This window comes from Papio anubis, chromosome 14 (genome assembly GCF_008728515.1).
Source record: "Papio anubis isolate 15944 chromosome 14, Panubis1.0, whole genome shotgun sequence".
NCBI lineage: Eukaryota > Metazoa > Chordata > Mammalia > Primates > Cercopithecidae > Papio > Papio anubis.
This window is the reverse complement of record NC_044989.1, coordinates 96,117,880-96,136,991: the sequence shown is the minus strand read 5'-3', so window position 1 is coordinate 96,136,991 and position 19,112 is coordinate 96,117,880. Positions and strand designations below refer to the sequence as shown.

At 45.4% G+C, this 19,112-nt stretch overlaps 1 protein-coding gene across 4 annotated transcripts in view; it reads right to left on the bottom strand.

The window, feature by feature from the left end:
• The window catches only part of ST6GAL2 (ST6 beta-galactoside alpha-2,6-sialyltransferase 2), an 87,080-nt gene that overhangs the window by 39,596 nt on the left and 28,372 nt on the right, over positions 1–19,112 (bottom strand). For all 4 annotated transcript variants that reach the window (XM_009184891.3, XM_009184889.4, XM_009184892.3 and 1 more), the window contains exon 2: positions 2,083–3,082. In XM_009184891.3, the coding sequence (XP_009183155.1) occupies positions 2,083–3,025 (943 nt within the window). In that variant the 5' untranslated portion in view covers positions 3,026–3,082. The remainder of the gene's footprint in view (positions 1–2,082; positions 3,083–19,112) is intronic.

Below are 19,112 nucleotides of genomic sequence, written 5' to 3'. Positions count from 1 at the left end.
GTGTTATTTCACCCCGGGGACCTCTTAAACCACTGCTTCTTCTTAATAAATTGCAGGCTGCTCTGCTCTGGCTTTGGCTACAAGCTTATGTGACACATGGACTGTGTTATTATGAGCCTGCTGTAATGTCAGCACAGGGACACAGGGACCCCAGACCTTGATTCCAGACTCACTATCTTTTTTTTTTTTTTTTTAACTTTAAAAATATTTCTCATTTAGCCTCATGCCCAAGGACTTCTGCTGAGCTGAGGTCTCGGTTTCTGAGCCTGCCTACAGTGGCTTCACCCTATCCTAAGACAACTCTGGAACATGGGCCACTCTTCCAGGACACAGAACAACTAATGGATCCACTTAAAATGAAGACAACAAATTTTACTTATTTGCAAAGAGGGAGCAACATTCCCTGAATGTTGCTTCCAGACCAGTTATGACCTAACACTGCCTACTGTGAGAGTGTACAGGACGCGATTGTCTTACATCTGGACTTGAGGCTGATGCTGTATTTGATTCACATTTGTTTTCCTGCTCCTAGTACAGAGTCAAGCACATATTAGGGGCTAAACACATATTTGTCGAATGAATGAGCCTAAAGGGCCAAGCTGCTTGCTGACTGGTGCAGCAATGGAACTAGCCTGGGAACGGGGGCAGTTCTGGGAGCAAAGGGATCTGAAACTGCTGAGGGAGAAAGCCCAGCTATGGGAACACAAGAGCCTGGGTATCTCCGGCAAGACAGGGTGAGAGGCTGGGGCAGGTAGGGAAATGAATGTGATCCGGCCAGGAAGCGGAATTCTGAGGAGGGCCAATGCTGGCCCATCTGGTGCAGAACCTACACCACTCTGCAGGAGGCAAATGTATTTGAACCCTGCCATGCCCCCATCAATCAAAAAAGATTAGAACTGGCACTTCAAAACTAGGAAGACATAGCGATGGCTCATGTTGTGTGCCATCTTGGCTAGGCCACAGTGCCCAGCTGGTTGGTCAAACACTAGTCTAGATGTTGCTGGGAAGGTGTTTTTAAGATGTGATTAACAGTGAAATCACTAGACTTTGAGAAAAGCAGACAACTCTCACAATGCAGGTGTGCTTCCTCAAGCCAGGTGAATGCCTGAAGAACAAAGACTGAAGTTTCCTTAACAAGAAATTCTGCCTCAAGACAGCAACACAGAAGCTCCGCCTGAGTTTCCCATCTGCTGGCCTGCACTACCTATTTCAGACTCGCCAGCCTTCACGATCATGAGAGTCAAGTCCTTAAAATAAATCTTTCTCGGTATAGACACATATCCTCCTGGTGTGTCTCTCTGGAGAACCCTGACTGATACAGGAGTCGGGAAACAGATGTGCTCCAGCGCTCTTGACAGGGATGTGAAGACAGAGCCTGGCAGGGAGGGAGGAAGCCCAGGTGTTGTGTGTTACTTACCATCTTGGAGAAGGTCCCCGGTAGGTGCACTGGCAGAGCCCCAAAGGTTGGATATGCACCAACAGTTGGGAGGCCAGAACTTATGCTCCCATGGGAAAGATGTTCCCAACAGCAGCTGGGCTCTTCTCAGAGCCCACAGTAACCAACATGATCTTCATGCACCCTGCTCTTTGGAGGTGATGCCCTGATTGAGCAGCTCTTGCTTTCCTGCCTCCTCCTCCTCTTGTTCCCTTCCCATATTCCCACTGCAAGATGGGTTCACCCGGCTTTCCGGGGCCAGCCTGGGAGCCTATCCATGCAGACTGTGGTTTCTATGGGATACGAAGTCTGAACAGTGAGAAGGACACTGGAAGCAAGGGGCGGCGCTTTTCTTCCACTGCCCACTGGCATCAGCTATGGGGAGGACCCTTCTTGCTCCCCAGCATTCCCCAAATCCTTGCTCTAAGAGTCCCCCAAAGAGTACTTCTGCTGTGACCCCAGAGAGACTCATTCTGCGCCAGCAAGGGGAAATCACCTGAAGAATCTCCAGCTCACACAAGAAACACCTGGTGTGGAGACCCCAGCCTGCCCCGCCAGTGAGATCCAGAGGCGCGCACGGAAAGAACCAGCTCCCAGGGACACACTGGCTCAAGACAAGGCGACCTGGTCCCCGCACTGAGACCTACCTATTTCCTCGCCCAAGGAGGAGTTGAGGATTGAGCCTGCAGACATGACGACAGCGCAGCTGCGCAAGCCGCGCGGGTGCAGCTGGCTCAGGGGCACGGCGGGCACCAGGCGCCGCCAGCCCAGCGCAGAGAAGGGCGCCTCGGTGCCGTCCAGCGTCCGCACGGGCGCGCGGCTCCGCAGCTGGCACAGTAGCTGTGCCCTGCTCAGCCCGGTCTCCCGCTTCCCGCGGAAGCGCACCCCGTGCTTGTTGGCGGTCAGGTAATCCTTCATCGCCTTCTGCAGGCGCGGGTTCAGCATTTTGGAGGAGACGTTCCCCTTCCAGAGCCGGTACAGGAAGGCCCTGGACATGGAGGAGTACAGCCTGTCGCCGTCGTCGCCCTCCTCCAACACGTGGCTCCTTCTCTGCCTCCGGTGCCTCTTCTTCACCCGCCTCCTCTGGACCTGTGCAGCCGGAAAAGCCCCATCCCGCGGGCCTGGCTCCCTAGGGGAAGGGAATCCCAATGTCCCCTGAGTGTGGCTGTGCCACCCTGGCTGCCCAGCAGCAAAAAAGTAGTCGTCATCCTCCGGGTAGAAAGCACTTTGAGATTTTCTTCCCACCTGGGATGAAAAAAACTCTTCATGTTCAAACCCATGTTGGGACTGGGCCCATTTCTGCGGGTCTCCAGGCCCCGCGTGAAAGGAACTGGCTGGGTGGGCGCGGGACAGCCCCTGGCGTGCGTCCAGACCCCCAGGCGGGGAGGGCTCGTGCGCGGCGCCCATGATGGCCCGCTGCTTCCCCTGCACCGGCAGGAGCCTCCTGGTCTCCAGGAAGGAGAGGGAGCTGGGCACAGGCTCAGCGGGGTTGCTGTCGGTGAAGTAGATGAAAATCAGCAAAAAGAGGAGCCCCCAAGCGAATATTCCGAAAAGCATTCGTTGTCTCCATTGCTTCAAGTGTGGTTTCATGGCAGGTCTCTGCGGTCAGCACCTTGTGTCTTAAAGCAGATGGGTGGCAGAATGAACCTGGAAAACAGCCAGATGGCACAGTTAGCCAGCATAGGGCATCTGCTCAGATGCTGCTGGGGACATCCTATCCTGAGCAGTGTTTCTGTAGGTGGTGGAGTGGGGTTGTAGAAGGGGCACTAGAAACCAGAATCATCCAGGAGTTTTAGCTAAATCCAGGTGTCATATCTGTCCCTGCCCCAACCCCACCTCCCACCAACCTCTGCAAAACAAGGGATCTCACCATTTCAGGTGAGTCTTTGGAGAGAGGCGATGGATGAGTGTATATTTGCAAAATCTTCCCCATGGGACTCAGGGACAAGTCCGCCTTCCCACTTTGATAAGACAGTAGGGCCCCTGCCCACAAGTTCCCCCTACTTTTGAGATTATAAAATTCCAATTTGATAAAGCAAACCCAGAGAGGTAAGCATAGTTTGCCCTCTCTTGTCTGCTTATCAGACCACCAAAAGCTCACAGCTCATAGATATTACAGTAGCTGCTGTGCACTTCTAAGGAGTGACAACCATATCTGATTCTTCCTGTTCTCCCCAGTCTGGAAGGCTGCCTAGAACATACCAGAAGTCCGCCGATGGCACTGAATAAAACAATGCTTCACTGACTGTGTCTGCGGGTGAATGTTATTTCAGGGTGCCTGAACAATGTCCTCAAGACTACCCTCCTACTTCACCCTTACCATGAACTTTTGGTGAGATAAGAGGGAAGTACATTAAAACTTTAAATAGGAGGAGAGATGAGGAGAGAGCTTGCTGATTCTAGATGAGACTCAGAGAAAGGGTAACAAAAAGGGCAGAGATGAAAAGTAAGATACAATGAAAGACAGAATGAACCTCTCCTCTGTACAGCATTGCAACTAATATGTATTGCTACGTGGGTAGCACAGCACTTGGTACCAAAGGAAACAATAAAACATTAATAAGAAATGCTCCTAACCTCAGGAACTTAAGCAAAGTCCTGGAAAGGGAAAATAACCTAAGGTATGTTTGTGGCATAATAAAATAATAATTAAGCTTGCTGGAACTTCAAGCTGAGTACAAAGCCCAGCACAGGCAGATATTCAATAAATATTGGCTGGGTAAATGATGTGAGCTTGTGTTTGTGTGTGTGTTTTGCAGAGCGCCTTGTGTGTCTGTGGCGATGCATGGGTGTTTTGGTGGGGATGCTGAAAGAAGCAGCAAGACCATTTGGGGAAAACATAATTGGAAAGCTATCCTATTCCAGCTGTGGAGGGTCTGTAGTCCCTACCTGGATGTGTGGGACACATGCCGTATAAGACATGGGGAGAAAGTGAAGTTCTGAGAGCAAGGGCGTGATGCACTGGTTCCACGGGCTTTCAGGAGATTCCTTGGTGGCAGGTAAGGCAGAGAAGAATACAGGGAGGCAACACAGACTACAAGGAGGTCACTAGTAGAAATCAGATACTCAGAAAGTAGGGTGATTCTGAGGGGAGGGCCTGCCAGGCGAAATCTGTGACTCCCATGCTCCTTCCTGAGTACAGGCTGACTAATGCCAAAACACAAAGGCATGTCGGGCATGGCTGTAACACAATGGTTGTGTTTTCACTCAAAAAGAAGGAACTGAAAGCAAAATGAATATTCCTACCTCAATGTGGTCACCTTGGGAAATCATACAATGTCGCTGGTGGGAAAGGACATGCTAAAGTAAGAAAACTACATTCCTTTTGTAGCTTTATGGCAGGTGAAAGGTGGACACAGATTCTTTGACCCTCCACCTAGAGAGAGGCAGGGTCTGTGTCTCCCCCCTGTTAAATAAGGACAGGCTCAATGACTGCTTGGACTAGTAGAATATGGCGGTGGTGATACTATGCCAGTTACCAGGCCCAGATCTAGCATTTTCCACTTCCCACCTCTCAGAACACTCACTCTGGGGGAAGCCAGCCACCAGTGAAGACACGTCCCTAAGCTTAGCCCAGCATACATCTAGGAAACCCAAGCTAGGAGAGTCCACATGGAATGAGAGATACCCAGCCAGCCCCAAGCTGTTCCAGCCGTCCCAGCCATCCCAGCCCAGGCACCAAATGTGAAGCGCAAAGAAGTCATTCTGGATGTCCAGCCTGTTGCACTTTCCAATGACTCCATCCCCAGCCAACATCTGACTGCAACCCTGTGGAAGACCAGACAGGAGAACCAGTCTAGCCCAGTCAGTCAATGGTGAGTGATAATGATAGACTGTTGTTCTAAACCACGACGTTATTTTTTGTTGGCTTTGGTTTGAGATATGTATAGATGTGTATAAATACATTTATCTACCTATATATGTATTTGTTTCAAATTTTAGATTCAGGGGTACATGTGCAGGTTTGTCACAGGGGCATATTGCACGATGCTGAGTAAACTCCTACATTTTAAGGTGATTTGTTACATCAGAGGATCACTGGAACAGGTTCTAATGGAAATGCTAAATAAGTTCCCAGAATCATCAGTAACATATACAACTATCTTGGACCCATAATAATTAGAAAGAAAAATTAAGCAAAAAAGAAAAAGTCCTAAAAATGCTTCCAACAATTGCAACATTTTCAGATAGGACTCTAGCATCCCAGAGGGATTCTACAAAAAGCAACATTCGCTTACATGTATAAATTGTGGCTTTTAAACAGTGTTTGCTTTATTTTGTATTCACATGAGAGCAAGGCTATAGATTTTATATACAGTAATACATCAAACCTACATAGCCAGAATATACTTTAACCAAGCCAGAACCACAGATGCCAAGAAGCGAACATAGAAGAATTAATATCCACAGTTAACTTACTATATATACAGGTTTGTGGTTAGCATTTGTTCTGGATTATTTTATTTGGTCTTTCCAGCATCGAATTAGACAGGAAATACTGTCATATCCATTTTCTAGATGAGGGAACTGAGTCCCAGAGCAATTAAGTAACTTGCCCAGGACCACAGAGCTAGCAAGCAGCAGATATTACATGCAAATCCATCTGCTTCATCCTATGGCTCACACCTCTCACACTAAGTTCTAATTCCATCTGATCATACCAACCAAGGCTATATTTTCTAAATTTACACTCCTCAAACTATCTGTGGTGAAGGATAATTTTTTATCCAAACTGTCACTGTGTGATATTTTAATATTTCCATTTCTGAATGTCTTGGCATTGTCCAATTGCTATAAAAGTTTCTATATGCCGGCTCTCAAGTTCCGTAAACATCTTACCAGGAACTGGTAATGAACAGTTGTGGATGTGCATAGTCTGGGCCCACACTTTGAGGAGCACCTTCCGCATGATCTGTCTAACCTGTCCACCCAGGGACAGTGCTTTGAGCTGTAATGCTCAACATAAAGGTCTAGAAGCCGTTTCTAATATTTCAAGACTTCTGTAAGAAATTGCAAAATTCTCCTTAATAACAGTTATTCTGTTGCATCCCACCGGGTGCACTGCAGTATAATTCTGACACTTGCTACTGGGAGTCAGTGCAGACCCCATGTGTTAAGGGCTCAGGTCTCCAGGAGACTGCCCTCATTTCACATACCAGCTGTGTGGATTTGCATGTAGTATCTGCTGCTTGCTAGCTCTGTGGTTCTGGGCAAGTTACTCACAAGTTACTCAAAGCCACTCACACTTTTACCTGTTCAACTACCAATCCCCAGACTCTAGGACACACTTCAGGTTGGATAATCTGCTAACATGACTAACAGAAGTCAGGAAAGTACTATATTTACGGCTATGGTTTTACTGTAAAGGATGCACACAGGGTGAGATCTGGGGTGAATGCAGTTCCACGTTCTTTCCCTGTGGAATCTGGGTGTATCACTCTCCCAGCACATCAGTGTGTTCATGAATCAGAAGCTCCAGTGAACCCCAGCATCTAGAGTTGTTATTAGGGTTCCATTAGAGAGGCATGATTGATTAAATCACTGGCCATGTGAGTGAACTTAATCTCCAGTGCCGCTCTTCTCCCTGGAGGTCTGGCAGCTCAAGGTTCAAAAAGCTCAAATCCTGCAATAACCCTGCAATTTCTTTTTTCTCCTTTTCCCTTCCTCCCTTCCTCCCTCTCCTTCCTTCCTTCCTTCCTCCCTCTCCTTCCTTCCTTCCTTCCTTCCTCCCTCTCCTTCCTTCCTCTCTTTCTCTCTCTCTCTCTCTTTCTCTCTTTCTCTCTTTCTTTCTTTCTTTGACAGAGTCTTGCTCTGTCACCCAGGCTGGAGTGTGCAGTGGTACGATCTTGTTTTACTGCAACCTCCACCAACCGGGTTCAAGTGATTCTCCTGCCTCAGCCTCCTGAAACCCTGCAATTTCATCTGGTTGACCTTTCTGGTGATCAGAGCCCAAGGTGAAGCTCTCTGGGAAAGCAAAGTAAGTTCCCTCATTAGCAAAATGAAAGCAGTCCTATCACTAAGGAAATTCCATAAGTTTTAGAAGTTCCATGCTGGGAATGCCAAGGCTGCAGCAGCTGACTTAAAAGCTAGTCTTTTTGTTTCTAACTGGTAGTCATCATTTCCTGGTTTCCCTGCACTGAGCAACAGCTCTGGTGGGCAACTGAAAAACGAGATAGGTTTCTGATTTCAGCAAATCAGAAAATATTTTTGCTCCAGAAAATATTTTTAAAAAACAGAGGCAAAGATGAGATGTGTGCAGAGTGATGGGAAGTGCAACAACAACAAAAAAGCGTTGAGCTGCTGGGAGGAGCTCAAAACCTCTGGCCTAGAGGGCTTGGGGCTGAGAGCCAGTGCCCCCCACACCACAGAAGGTAATACGACCTTAGTTTGATGAGTCAAGAAGCTGCAGGAACTCTAGCTGAGAAAGTGAACTTGGGAAATTTCATGGCAGGATTCAAATGATCAGATGTAAAATTAAATAATTCAAATTTAAAATAATTCAAATTTAAAGCTATTGGAACTTGAAATTATCTTGAGCCTTGAGAGGAATGTGGCTATGCCGCCTGCGTCAGACAGCTGCAACTTCTGCCTTTTGGTTCCTGTAAATAATTAGAAAGATCAAACAGCACCAGAGATGAGACCCCCTCAGATCATTACCCCTCCTCATGGAATAGTAAAGTATTCTTGCTTAAAATGGAACAATCTGTAACCAGTCAAACAGCTGTGGCATATATACCTGGTCTCGTATGGAAAATGCTGTGATCCTGCAGGAACTTCTCTGTCTCTGCCTATATAATTGAAACTTTTAACTTCTCCGTTTTGGAAACACTGACCCCATTCATCTGCAGTTGGTGCTTTCCCAGGTGGCCAGCCTCAAGCTTTGCACTCAAATAAACTCTGTACTTAATCATATTTTCTGAAGGTTGACACAGATGTAAACTGAAAATACACTCCTAAACCCCTCAACTGACCCGACAGACCCTTCGTGGCCAGACGGACCCCAGAGAAACCTGAAAAACTGAATTTCCAGTCATGACTGGAAGGGAGGTCAGACAGGCCTCCAGATACTCCCTCTCCCTTTGGAGTTTGGACACAACTGACCAGGATTAATATTAAAATAGACATCATAAACCGACCAAACTCTTCGTGGTGATAAGATACCAAATTCCAACCTGACTCTGGTATAGCATCACATGACAGATAGCAGACCCCGAAGGAAATAAAAATATTTTACCCCAAAATATATTTCTTTGACATATTTTGAAATGGCCAAGCAAAGCTGTCTTTGGTGGGGGAAATTTGCATTGGTAGAGAATCTCCATTAACGCAGCCTACCTTTCCCCTTCTAGGCCTTTCCTGGACCTAGGAGAGATTAAATATGAATGTGACACCTTTAAAGTCCCAAAAGAGACATGTACATCTATCCTCTCTGAAGGATATCCCCTATGAGGCGTCATCTCTATAACAAGAACCTTGGCTTCCACAACCCTCTTAACTCAGGCATGTATTTCTACTGACTTCAAGTCTTGAGACAAAGCTTAACTCTTTCAATCAACTGCCAATCAGTTGGTTGCCAATCAGAAAATCTTTGAATGTACCTATGACCTATAAGGCCCCATTTCAAAATATCCCACCACTTTAGGCTGAACCAGTGCACACCTTTCATGTATTGATTAATGACTGTTTCCACAATTCCTGTCTCCCTAAAGTGTGTAAAACCAAACTGTGACCCAGTTGCCTCAGGCACATGTTCTCAGGACTTCCTAAGACTGTTCCCTGGGCCATGGTCACTCACAGTGGCTCGGGTTTAAATATTTTACAGGGCTTTTTGTTTTTCTTTGCATCAACACAGACGTAGCCTCCATTATATGAAAACGCCTAGTTTCGAACCAGAAGGTGGGAAGCCTTGTTTGCCATGGGGAGATGACATACGAGAAAGGAAAGGAGAAGGATGAGAGGATGTCAGAGGACACAAATAAAGAGAAGAAGCGCCTGGCAGGATAGAGGGGGCTGCGTCGGTGCCAGGACCCTGTGGCAGAGTTTGCTCTCTCTGCCTGCTGTGCTGGGGAGTAGAAAGAGGCAGGATTTGTGAAGCTCTCTGAGCATCTTTAAAGGAGTATTCCAATGCAAAGAATGAAGACTCTTCATTAGGTGGAGCTTAAGTGGCTCCTAATGCACAAGAATAATAGGAAGGAGTGGATTTGCTGCACTGCCTCAATTTGTGATTAGGTCTCAACTTTTAATAATACAAAAGCCTCTGCTACAGCCTCTGGAGCTGCAAACCTTCTGCTGCCAATTAAGGGAACATTCTCCAAAATGATGAAGTCTCAAGGCAACGTCAAATCCTCTGCTAGCAAAATGCTACAGAAATCACGATCTGTACCATGGGTCTCAGTCATCAGCATATCTGTAACGAATCCAGGTTAGAGAGAGGCGAGGGACACCATCAATGTTACAGCCCTGGATCACTGTTTTCCTTGAAATGACCATAAGCCCAATAATAGGAAGGCTTAGCTAAGCAAGAGAAAACACGTCTTTTCCTCTGATATAGTATATCTGAAATAGTATAATTATACAGCTTAAAGAAAGTTGTCGGTGATACTCATTGCCATATCTCATCATTAGCTGGTGTGATATAAATGACATCAGGGGATATAAGAGGCCCATCAGGCAAATTGTTTGGCCCCAGGCACCAATGGGAAAGTGCTCCTTAATCACACCTTCACATGTGCTTTCTCTGTGATGGTTTAAGTGACTGGGGCTGTCGAGTTCTTGCCAGTTTTCCCCTGGGAAGAGCACTGGCAAGATTATACTCATACTGGATTGGGTGTAACTTTCTTTTCCTTTCCACTGCAATTCTAACATTATTACCTGGCAATGCAAAGGTTTGAATTCCCAGTGGATATTCACTGCCTATTTGGATTACTTTTCTCCATTTCCATTCTTTCTCCCTGTTCTTTGCCCTTTCTGGCCAGGCCTCTAGGGAACTTCTATTTTTAGAGGCAAAATCAAAAGTGCCCCTCTGCTGGAAATCACGGCGATTGTTCCACTTGCTTAGGAAGAAGTCAGTACCCATATCTGAGATACTAATTCCCAAACAAAGACACGAGTCACATTTCTTACGGATATTCGAACTAGCACAAAAGAGTGTTTAAATTCTCCTTCAAATCGTTCTGAGAGAAATCCCACTTTCCAAAAGGCACAATTTATTACGAGTTGTCAGATGAAACCATGAAATGTAAACACTGCCACAGAGGAACATTGCAACGCAGCTTAAGGTTAATGCAGCTAACTTCTTATTTTGTTCAAGGGCAAAGAGAAGTTAATTCTAGGTCTTACCACGTTAACGATGTCTCTCTTAAGCCTTGTGGTTGACGAGCTTTATTGCCCATTTTCTTGACTGCAGAGTGGTTTTCATTTTTTTTTTTTTTTTCACACTTTGATGGATGTGTCTGCTATGAATTACCAGCTGCCCAGGTTTTCTGTGGGTCTGAGACACGCTCATGTCCTTTTTTGTGTCGAAGAGTTGTCTGGACTAATGTGAAGTCTAAGTATTTATTTTAATGTTGAAATAATAAAGAAGATTTAGCATGTGAGCTGTGGTGAGATACTCGTGTATCTTAATGGCCTTCAGGAGTCATTTTCTTTCAAGAATCATTTTTTCTAAAATTAGTTCTTGTCACATATCCAAGAAAACATCCAGTCTGCAGCAGAGAGGAAGATACCTCCCTCAGCTGGAATTCTTTTATCTCTTAACACCCTTATTGGCACTTTTTACAAATGGGCCCTTCTCTTTTCTTTCTTTGCTTTTGGTAAATGTGAGAGTCTCCAGACTGCTACTGCTAAAGCCAGGACACCAAGGAGGCACTCCCTCATTCATTCTCCCTCTAGTCTCTGTCTATTCTTAAGCCAATGTCCAGAAGAAAAGAAAGAAAAAGGTCGGCCAGGTCAGCGGAGCCTGGGGTGGGGGAGGCCGTCCCTCTCTCTAAGGAGTACAACCCTGCGGGATTTCAAGTCCTTGCCTCCTCAGAAGGGCAGCCCCCCTGCAGGCAGCGCCCCCTCCTTTTGATGGCGCTGTTTGACACCAGAATGCATGGGGCAATCCCACCTGCTAAGAAGGGCACCGCTGGCCGACCCAGTGACCTCGCTTGGTTGAGTCATAAGTTTAAAACACTGGTGCCTGGGCTTCCGGTTAGTGTAAAATTCAGATGTTTGAGTAACCCTCAATGGGGATGCCTGTAAGGTTCCTGAAGGTGGGGACTACATCTTACTCAGTCTTGTATTCCCACCAACCAACGTGGGCTGGCCTGTGGAAGGCTCCCAATAAATATTCCTGAAATCAATGAATGTCTGAAATTAACAAAATAAGTGGGGGAAATGTACTGTCATGGCATTGCCTGACCAGGGGCTGTTGGTTGGTCCTGGAGGGCAAGGGTTCCTCATCTACTGTGTTTCTCAGCCTGGCAGAAGTGTCTGGGTGTCTGCAGGCAAAACCACGGTTAGGCTGTTGTAGGGTTAGGTCCGAGTCATTAACAGCAGTCGTGGCAGGAGTCAGCAGGCTGGTGGGTACACGAGCAGCAAAGGTATCCCAGGCTGCCACTGGCCAAATGCCTGTGCTCTGCTGGGCACCGTATCTACCTCACTCACATTGTCTCGTTTCAATTCCTCGTCTCAGTTTAATCTTGACAACAAATTCCTTAGTAAACACAATTTGTCTCTAAGCTTAGGCCTACGAAAGCTCCAACTGATTCCCTCTGGTTTACTGTCCCAAAGCCCCTGTCTTTTTTTCACTAGAACACGAAGCCAGAAAAGATTGCTGGAGTCAACTCAAGCACCAGCCTTAAAATTTTAATCAGATTTATTTTTCCTTTTGGCCACAAAGTACTATGTCTAATTTCACTCCAGCTCCCTACATTTAGCAGAACAAGTGATCCTCTGACACCCCTATCTTTGTTTGCTGGAGTAAACGATGTTCCCAGTTAGGCTTTACAATCCATACCTTCGCATGCCCCGCATTTGTCAGAGCTAGCTTAGTCTTGGGACACCTGCCAAGTGGATTTTGCCTGGGCAGAATGGGCTACCAATTTACTAACATTTCCGAAGAGACTACAGGCGTTAGGCCCACGGTTGCAGGGGTTTGCTGCCTCGGCAGGAAGGCAAAACGGTTCTGTCTGCGTTGTTGCTTGGTCCCAGGACTGCTAAATAAATGACAAGCAATATGGATTAAAGTAAGCCTGGAAGCCTTCAAAGAAGAGGAGGTCCAGAGCTGGACCTCGAAGGATGCATGGGTATGGAGGAGAATCAGTGGTTTCAATCCAGTGGAATGCTGGGGTCCAGTGTGCCACGGATGAGAATGTGCATGCTGGACAGACTCACGGTGAGCTGAGGCTGGACAAGGGTGAGCTGCTCTTAGAAAGATGATGCCATTATCTTTCTGGGTCAGGTCATTCCAGCAGTACAGGGTTTTTGCTCAAGAGACAGGGCAGATGGGAACTAGTTTAAAAGGCAAAGATTCACATATGTGAGCCACTCTGGGCAGCTCCCAGTTGAGGAAGGGGGAGGTGGAAATGATTCCAGACGTCTATCAGTGATTGTGCAGAGACACAACACAAGCTGCCTACTAGTTAGGGTCTGCTGGCTTCCAGAAACAGCATTCATCTGCTTTGGACTCAGTGGCCTGTTTGTTTTACAATAATTAGCATTCAAATATTTATACTTCATACCAGAAATGTGCCAAGGCTCATGACTGGAGCTGTAAATTCGCTTCAATCCTGATGGCTGATACTAAGAAGATGGACGATGTATACCTGCCATTGAGACTTGAAAGGTTAGGAGAACTCCTAAAATGTGAAGCGGGCTTTGAGGTAAAAGCATAGGTGGCCAGCAGGTGGCTTTTACAAGGAGGCTTCTGTACCAGCAGAGGCCACATTTCTTTCCGTGGGTGTTACAGAGTGAGATAGATAATGCTACCTCCTCTGAGGAGTAAAGGCCATGCACGGTTGACCAGAAAGCGCTGTTGGCAGCTGCCTAATTTTGGATAAGCCCTGATGTTGGATAAGCCTCAGTTTCATCAAATGTAAATTGTAAGATCATCACTGCTTGATGAGATGAATGAATACAGTCATGTGCTGAGCACTGTGCCTGGCCGAAAAAGAGAGCACAATAAGTATTTTTCAGTCCAAGTTTTGAAATTCTGTAAAAGTGGAAAAGATGGCATAACGTGCATGGATTTCATTGTATTAGTGTATTGTATTGTATATTACTGTATATTATACTAAATAATTTAATATCTATCACATACAGTAATTTGTTACATTATATGTATTATAATATACTGTATTGGTGCCATGTGTATAAACCTGAAGGTTTACCAGGAGGCATCTCTCTTTAACTGACCATAAACTGACATACCCTGGTTTAGATAAACATGAGTATCTGACTCAAGCTAATAAGCACTGAATAAGGGCTGCCTAAATAAAGACCTCTCTCTCGTGTCTCAGTCATAAAAAGTAACCCTGTCAGGGACTGCATACCTGATAAATGTCTTCTAATGGGTTCACTGTGTTAATCAGCTTTTTATAACTTACACTGCTATAATTCAGCAAATATTATTAAGTCTATCATCAGGTGGCACATACAGCACATGATACCTTGCCCTTGGAGAACTGACTCTGTTCTTGGGAAGTATTTAAATTCTTGTGTAACAAGGGTGAACCAAAGGATACTGTAGATTCAAATTCCAGAATCTCTCTTCAGTCCAGACCAGTGGGGCCTCTCACAGGAACCCAGGAAAGAAAGGATGCTTAGGGGCACCCATTCAGAGGACTGCAAAGGCCCCACATGGCATCTGTTTCTCTCTTTGGAAATGGTGTTTTATGTGATAAGAGCTACACCTAAAAAGATAAAGCAAAGCTAAATCTCTTAGCTCTATCTCTGTGGGCCAACTTCCTGTGTAACAGTTGAGAGGAAAATAGAGGCTGCAAAACCAACATACAGAACTGGGCTATTTATGTAAAATGTTTAAACACATAATATAAACCACCTAGTAGCTGCCTCTGAGGAGGGAGGAAAGGAGTTTGGATGAGTGAGAGAAGGGATGCCTGCTTCATTACTCAAGTATTTCCTTCCTTACAAAGAAAAAGTTGGAAGTGGCCGGGCGCGGTGGCTCAAGCCTGTAATCCCAGCACTTTGGGAGGCCGAGATGGGCGGATCACGAGGTCAGGAGATCGAGACCATGCTGGCTAACACGGTGAAACCCCGTCTCTACTAAAAAATACAAAAAATTAGCCGGGCGAGGTGGCGGGCACCTGTGGTCCCAGCTACTCGGGAGGCTGAGGCGGGAGAATGGCGTGAACCCAGGAGGCGGAGCTTGCAGTGAGCTGAGATCCGGCCACTGCACTCCAGCCTGGGCGACAGAGCCAGACTGTGTCTCAAAAAAAAAAAAAAAAAAAAGAAGAAAAAGTTGGAAGTAAATATGGCAAAATATTAGTATGTGTTACATCTGGGTACATAAACTCTCTTATATTAGTTTATCTATTTTACCACATAAAGTATATAATAATTTTAAACAATAAAAATTTATAAAAATAGAGTTGTAATAAAAGTTGTAAAAAGTTCTAAAGTAAGAGAAATAATTCATATTTCATCTCGATTTCCAAATCAATCCCCTTAGGTAACAATTCTTGCTGATCTAGTAACACAAAACATACATCTAACATTTTACACTGAACTCCAGATTTAGTTAAAGCCTTCGTCTGGTCTTGACATGACCAGTCAAGACAAGAATTACTGAATGCTATAATGGTTTATGAAAGCGTCGCAAAGCGCTGAGCTTCTGGTGGAACAATCCTGACTCCTACTATCCATGTAAACTTGGGAAGGTTTCTTTACCTCTTTGTGCCTTGGCTGCATCTTCTGTAAAATGAAGAGCATCCCAACCTCACAGAGTTGTCATAGAATAACATATGTTAAAAGAGAAAATGGGCCGGGCGCGGTGGCTCAAGCCTGTAATCCCAGCACTTTGGGAGGCCGAGACGGGCGGATCACAAGGTCAGGCGATCGAGACCATCCTGGCTAACACGATGAAACCCCGTCTCTACTAAAAGATACAAAAAACTAGCCGGGCGTGGTGGCGGGCGCCTGTAGTCCCAGCTACTCCGGAGGCTGAGGCAGGAGAATGGCGTGAACCCGGGAGGCGGAGCTTGCAGTGAGCCGAGATCGGGCCACTGCAATCCAGCCTGGGCGACAGAGCGAGACTCCGTCTCAAAAAAAAAAAAAAAAAAAAAAGAGAAAATGCAAATAAAGTGTAACTCCTATAAATAATAGACATGTAAAAATCCCAGCTCTGCCGTGTGCCTGCAGGCTGAGCTAAGCACTCACGTATTCTACCTTGGCTCCTAACCGCCTGGGATAATGGCATCTCTCCTCTTTCCATGTTAGGGGACAGCCCACAGGTAACATCCCTGGCTTCTCACTCCACCTTTTAATCCTTCCCACAGAAAAGGAGTCCCCAGTCCACTAAGAGACATGGATCATGGTGTGAGTCTCTGGAGACCCAAACTGTCCCTCAAATGGGTTTCTTCAAGATCTAGACTTGAGTGTGGAAGGGAAAAGGGAGGACTGGCTACCCAATTTGTTGCTCACCTCCAGGACACAAGCTTCATCTGGCTTTTTCACTAGCATCCTTGAGATTTTTACCCTCCTCTGTTTGACATTCATGGCACCAACTATGGTGTTGAGCAGTTACTATTTCAGTTTCCCTCACATCCTATGACTGAGGAGCTATGGTCAAGCCCATTTTATGGATGAGAAAAATGAATGATAGTGAGGTATTAATTACTTAAAAGCACCACTTGTTACTGTGTGGTGAAGGTAAGACAGGACCTGGTATCTTTGAAGGCAGTCAAAATAAGGACATTTGACAATGACATTTGCTCTCATCACCTCCCGGTATTATTGAAAATAACCAAGAAAAAATGCATTGGCAAGAACATTTTGAGTTTAGATGTTCTACCAGTTTGTTCAATTTTCATGACATGAGGAACAGTCAGTAGATTTAATAATATGCCACCGGAATCTGGGTCAATTTTTGGTTTCATAAAATAAGTGTAAATGAAAAGATGATCCTGGCATGCAGAAAAATCACCTTGGCAGATGCAGAGGGGCCAGTGAAAGTCACAGACAGGTGAGCGTTTTTCTGGGCATGGGCAGATGGAAGCTGTTTGCTTGGCAAGGCTATGAAGAGGCTGTGGTAGAGTAGTATCGACACTACTTAAGTTTGATTTCTGAGGATGGAATTTTAAGACCTTATTCAAATAAAATGCCAAGTTGCTAATGACCTAACACCTTGCCTTATATGATGTGATACATTATCCGTAGAAGTCACAGGAAAAGTCAGCCATGGGGTGTTGATTTTAATAAAAGACTTGGGCTGAGAGAAACCCATTAATTTTTATATTAAAACACATATACGGCCAGGTGCAGTAGCTCATGCCTGTAATTCCAGCATATTGGGAGGCCAAGGCGGGCGGATCACCTAAGGTCAGGAGTTTGAGACCAGCCTGGTCAACATGGTGAAACTCTGTCTCTACTAAAAATAAAAAAATCACCTGGGCGTGGTGGCAGGTGCCTGTAATCTCAGCTACTCGGGAGGCCGAGGCAGAAGAATTGCTTACATCCAGGAGGCAGAGGTTGCAGTGAGCTGAGATTGTGCCACTGCACTCCAGCCTGGGCAACACAGCAAGACCCCATCTCAAAAACAAAACAAAACAAAACCAAAAAAACCCACACATACATACACACACATTTTGGAGTCAAATATAAAATCAACTTGAAAATTTAATACAAAATATGGCCCTTCAAAGAAATTTCTTCGTGTGGGGTTTTCAGCTCTGTCCTCTGATCATCTTGAGCTGAGTGTTCTCTGTCCGTAGAGGGGCCTCTCTGGGCAGGTGTGAGCAGCACGGCCTTAGGAGGTTGCTGGGGTGACACTCAAGAACAAGGCCTCGCTGCTAACAAGAATAACCTACACACAGGTCACGTGTTTTCTCTCCAGCCTACTTGTCCAGTGTTCACTTTTCAATGCCAGTAAAAACAGATACTAGATTATGAGTAATTTCTGAATATTACAAAATAATTTTTGAGGTTTCTACCTCTGAGCACTATCTCGCTGTCATATCTTCTTCTTATCAATAAGCTCGTCATGGCCAGTCAGTGAGTCACTGTTCCCATGTGAACAGCAGCATAAAAGCTTTTTTGTGTATGTGCGCCATGTGTACATATGAGCACAGAACTGATCATGCGTTACACATTCACTTACTTTACTCATTTACCTTTTTACTTGCTTTAGTCATGTTTTTTACTCACTTTACTCATTTTGCAGATATTTGAGCACCTGCTCTGTATTGAAGTCTAGGTAAAAATGCTGAGCAAATCAAAAAGAACTTCTCCCGCATTCAGCTGACAGTAATGTGGGAAAGAGAGAAATTATACAAATTCTTCAGGACACTGTGTAGTTTTACCTGATTTTTTTCCATTCCTTTTTACCCCATGACCTTCCTCCATTCACGGTGATAAACTCAAGACTCCCCAGCCCTAAAGGATAATTGGGGCAAAGGAATCAGAGGAGAATTACGTCAATTCTTGGCTTTTAAGTTCAAACGCTGTGTTTCAAGGAGTGAAGAAGGGAGGTCAAAAAATGGAAAGAATACTTGCTAAGCCAGTTTTCTTTTGGCCAAGGGAAGATAAAAATTATCTCTGGGCTGATGGAAAACAAGAGTGGGAGTAGATGAGTTAGATACTGGCAAGTGTCTCCAAAGAGGATTCCCATATCCTGCCAACACCAAACCCTCTTGGGCTAGCACCAAGAGGAAGAGGACGCTAGAGCCCTAGGTCAGTTTGGGGGTTGAATGTAGAAGAGATCTTGACCCACTCTGCACCTCTGAATCTTAGATGTGAGGATCTTGCAGGAATTCCCTACCCTACTGGAAATGGAAGCACTGTGATGAATGTGTGAGCCAGAGTTGTCTGTGCTCAGAATGGCAAGGGAGGACAGCCAGATGGGCCCCAAAGAAGGAAAAATCTGCACAACTAAAGAAGAAGGTGTGCAGGCATGGGAGTGGGGGCAGGCAGCAGACGGCAGCACATGTTGTAATGCTTCACAGAACGGGAGACCAGGCTGGCTGCCAATGCTGGGACAGTACAACATATGTGCAAGTGGATGCTAACTAAGGACCAGACAATCTTCCTGATGTCACGAGGCTGTCTATGCCCCCCGGAATTAGAGGGAGAATAAAGAACCTATGTTTACAATGTCAACTTTATTTAATCACCCAAAAGCGTTGGCTGAATTGGCAATAAAACTTCCCTGTTCTCAGTGGAATGTGGTCTCAAAATATAGCCTAAGTCGAACTTAGATAAAGTTGCATTTTTTGAATACTTGTGGAAGTGGATGGAAAATACACATCTGCTACACACATGCACAGTTATAATTGTGCTGTGTTCTCTCTATACTGATGTCGCCATGTTGACATCCATATCGTTGGTTTCTCCCCTGGACTACAGATCCATATAATCAATAAAATATGTGATATCACTACTTAAATGTGTTCTGAGAACCTCAAACTTAACGTCCAAACAAATATCTGTTATTCTTTTTTCCTTCCTTAGTCTTCCCCAT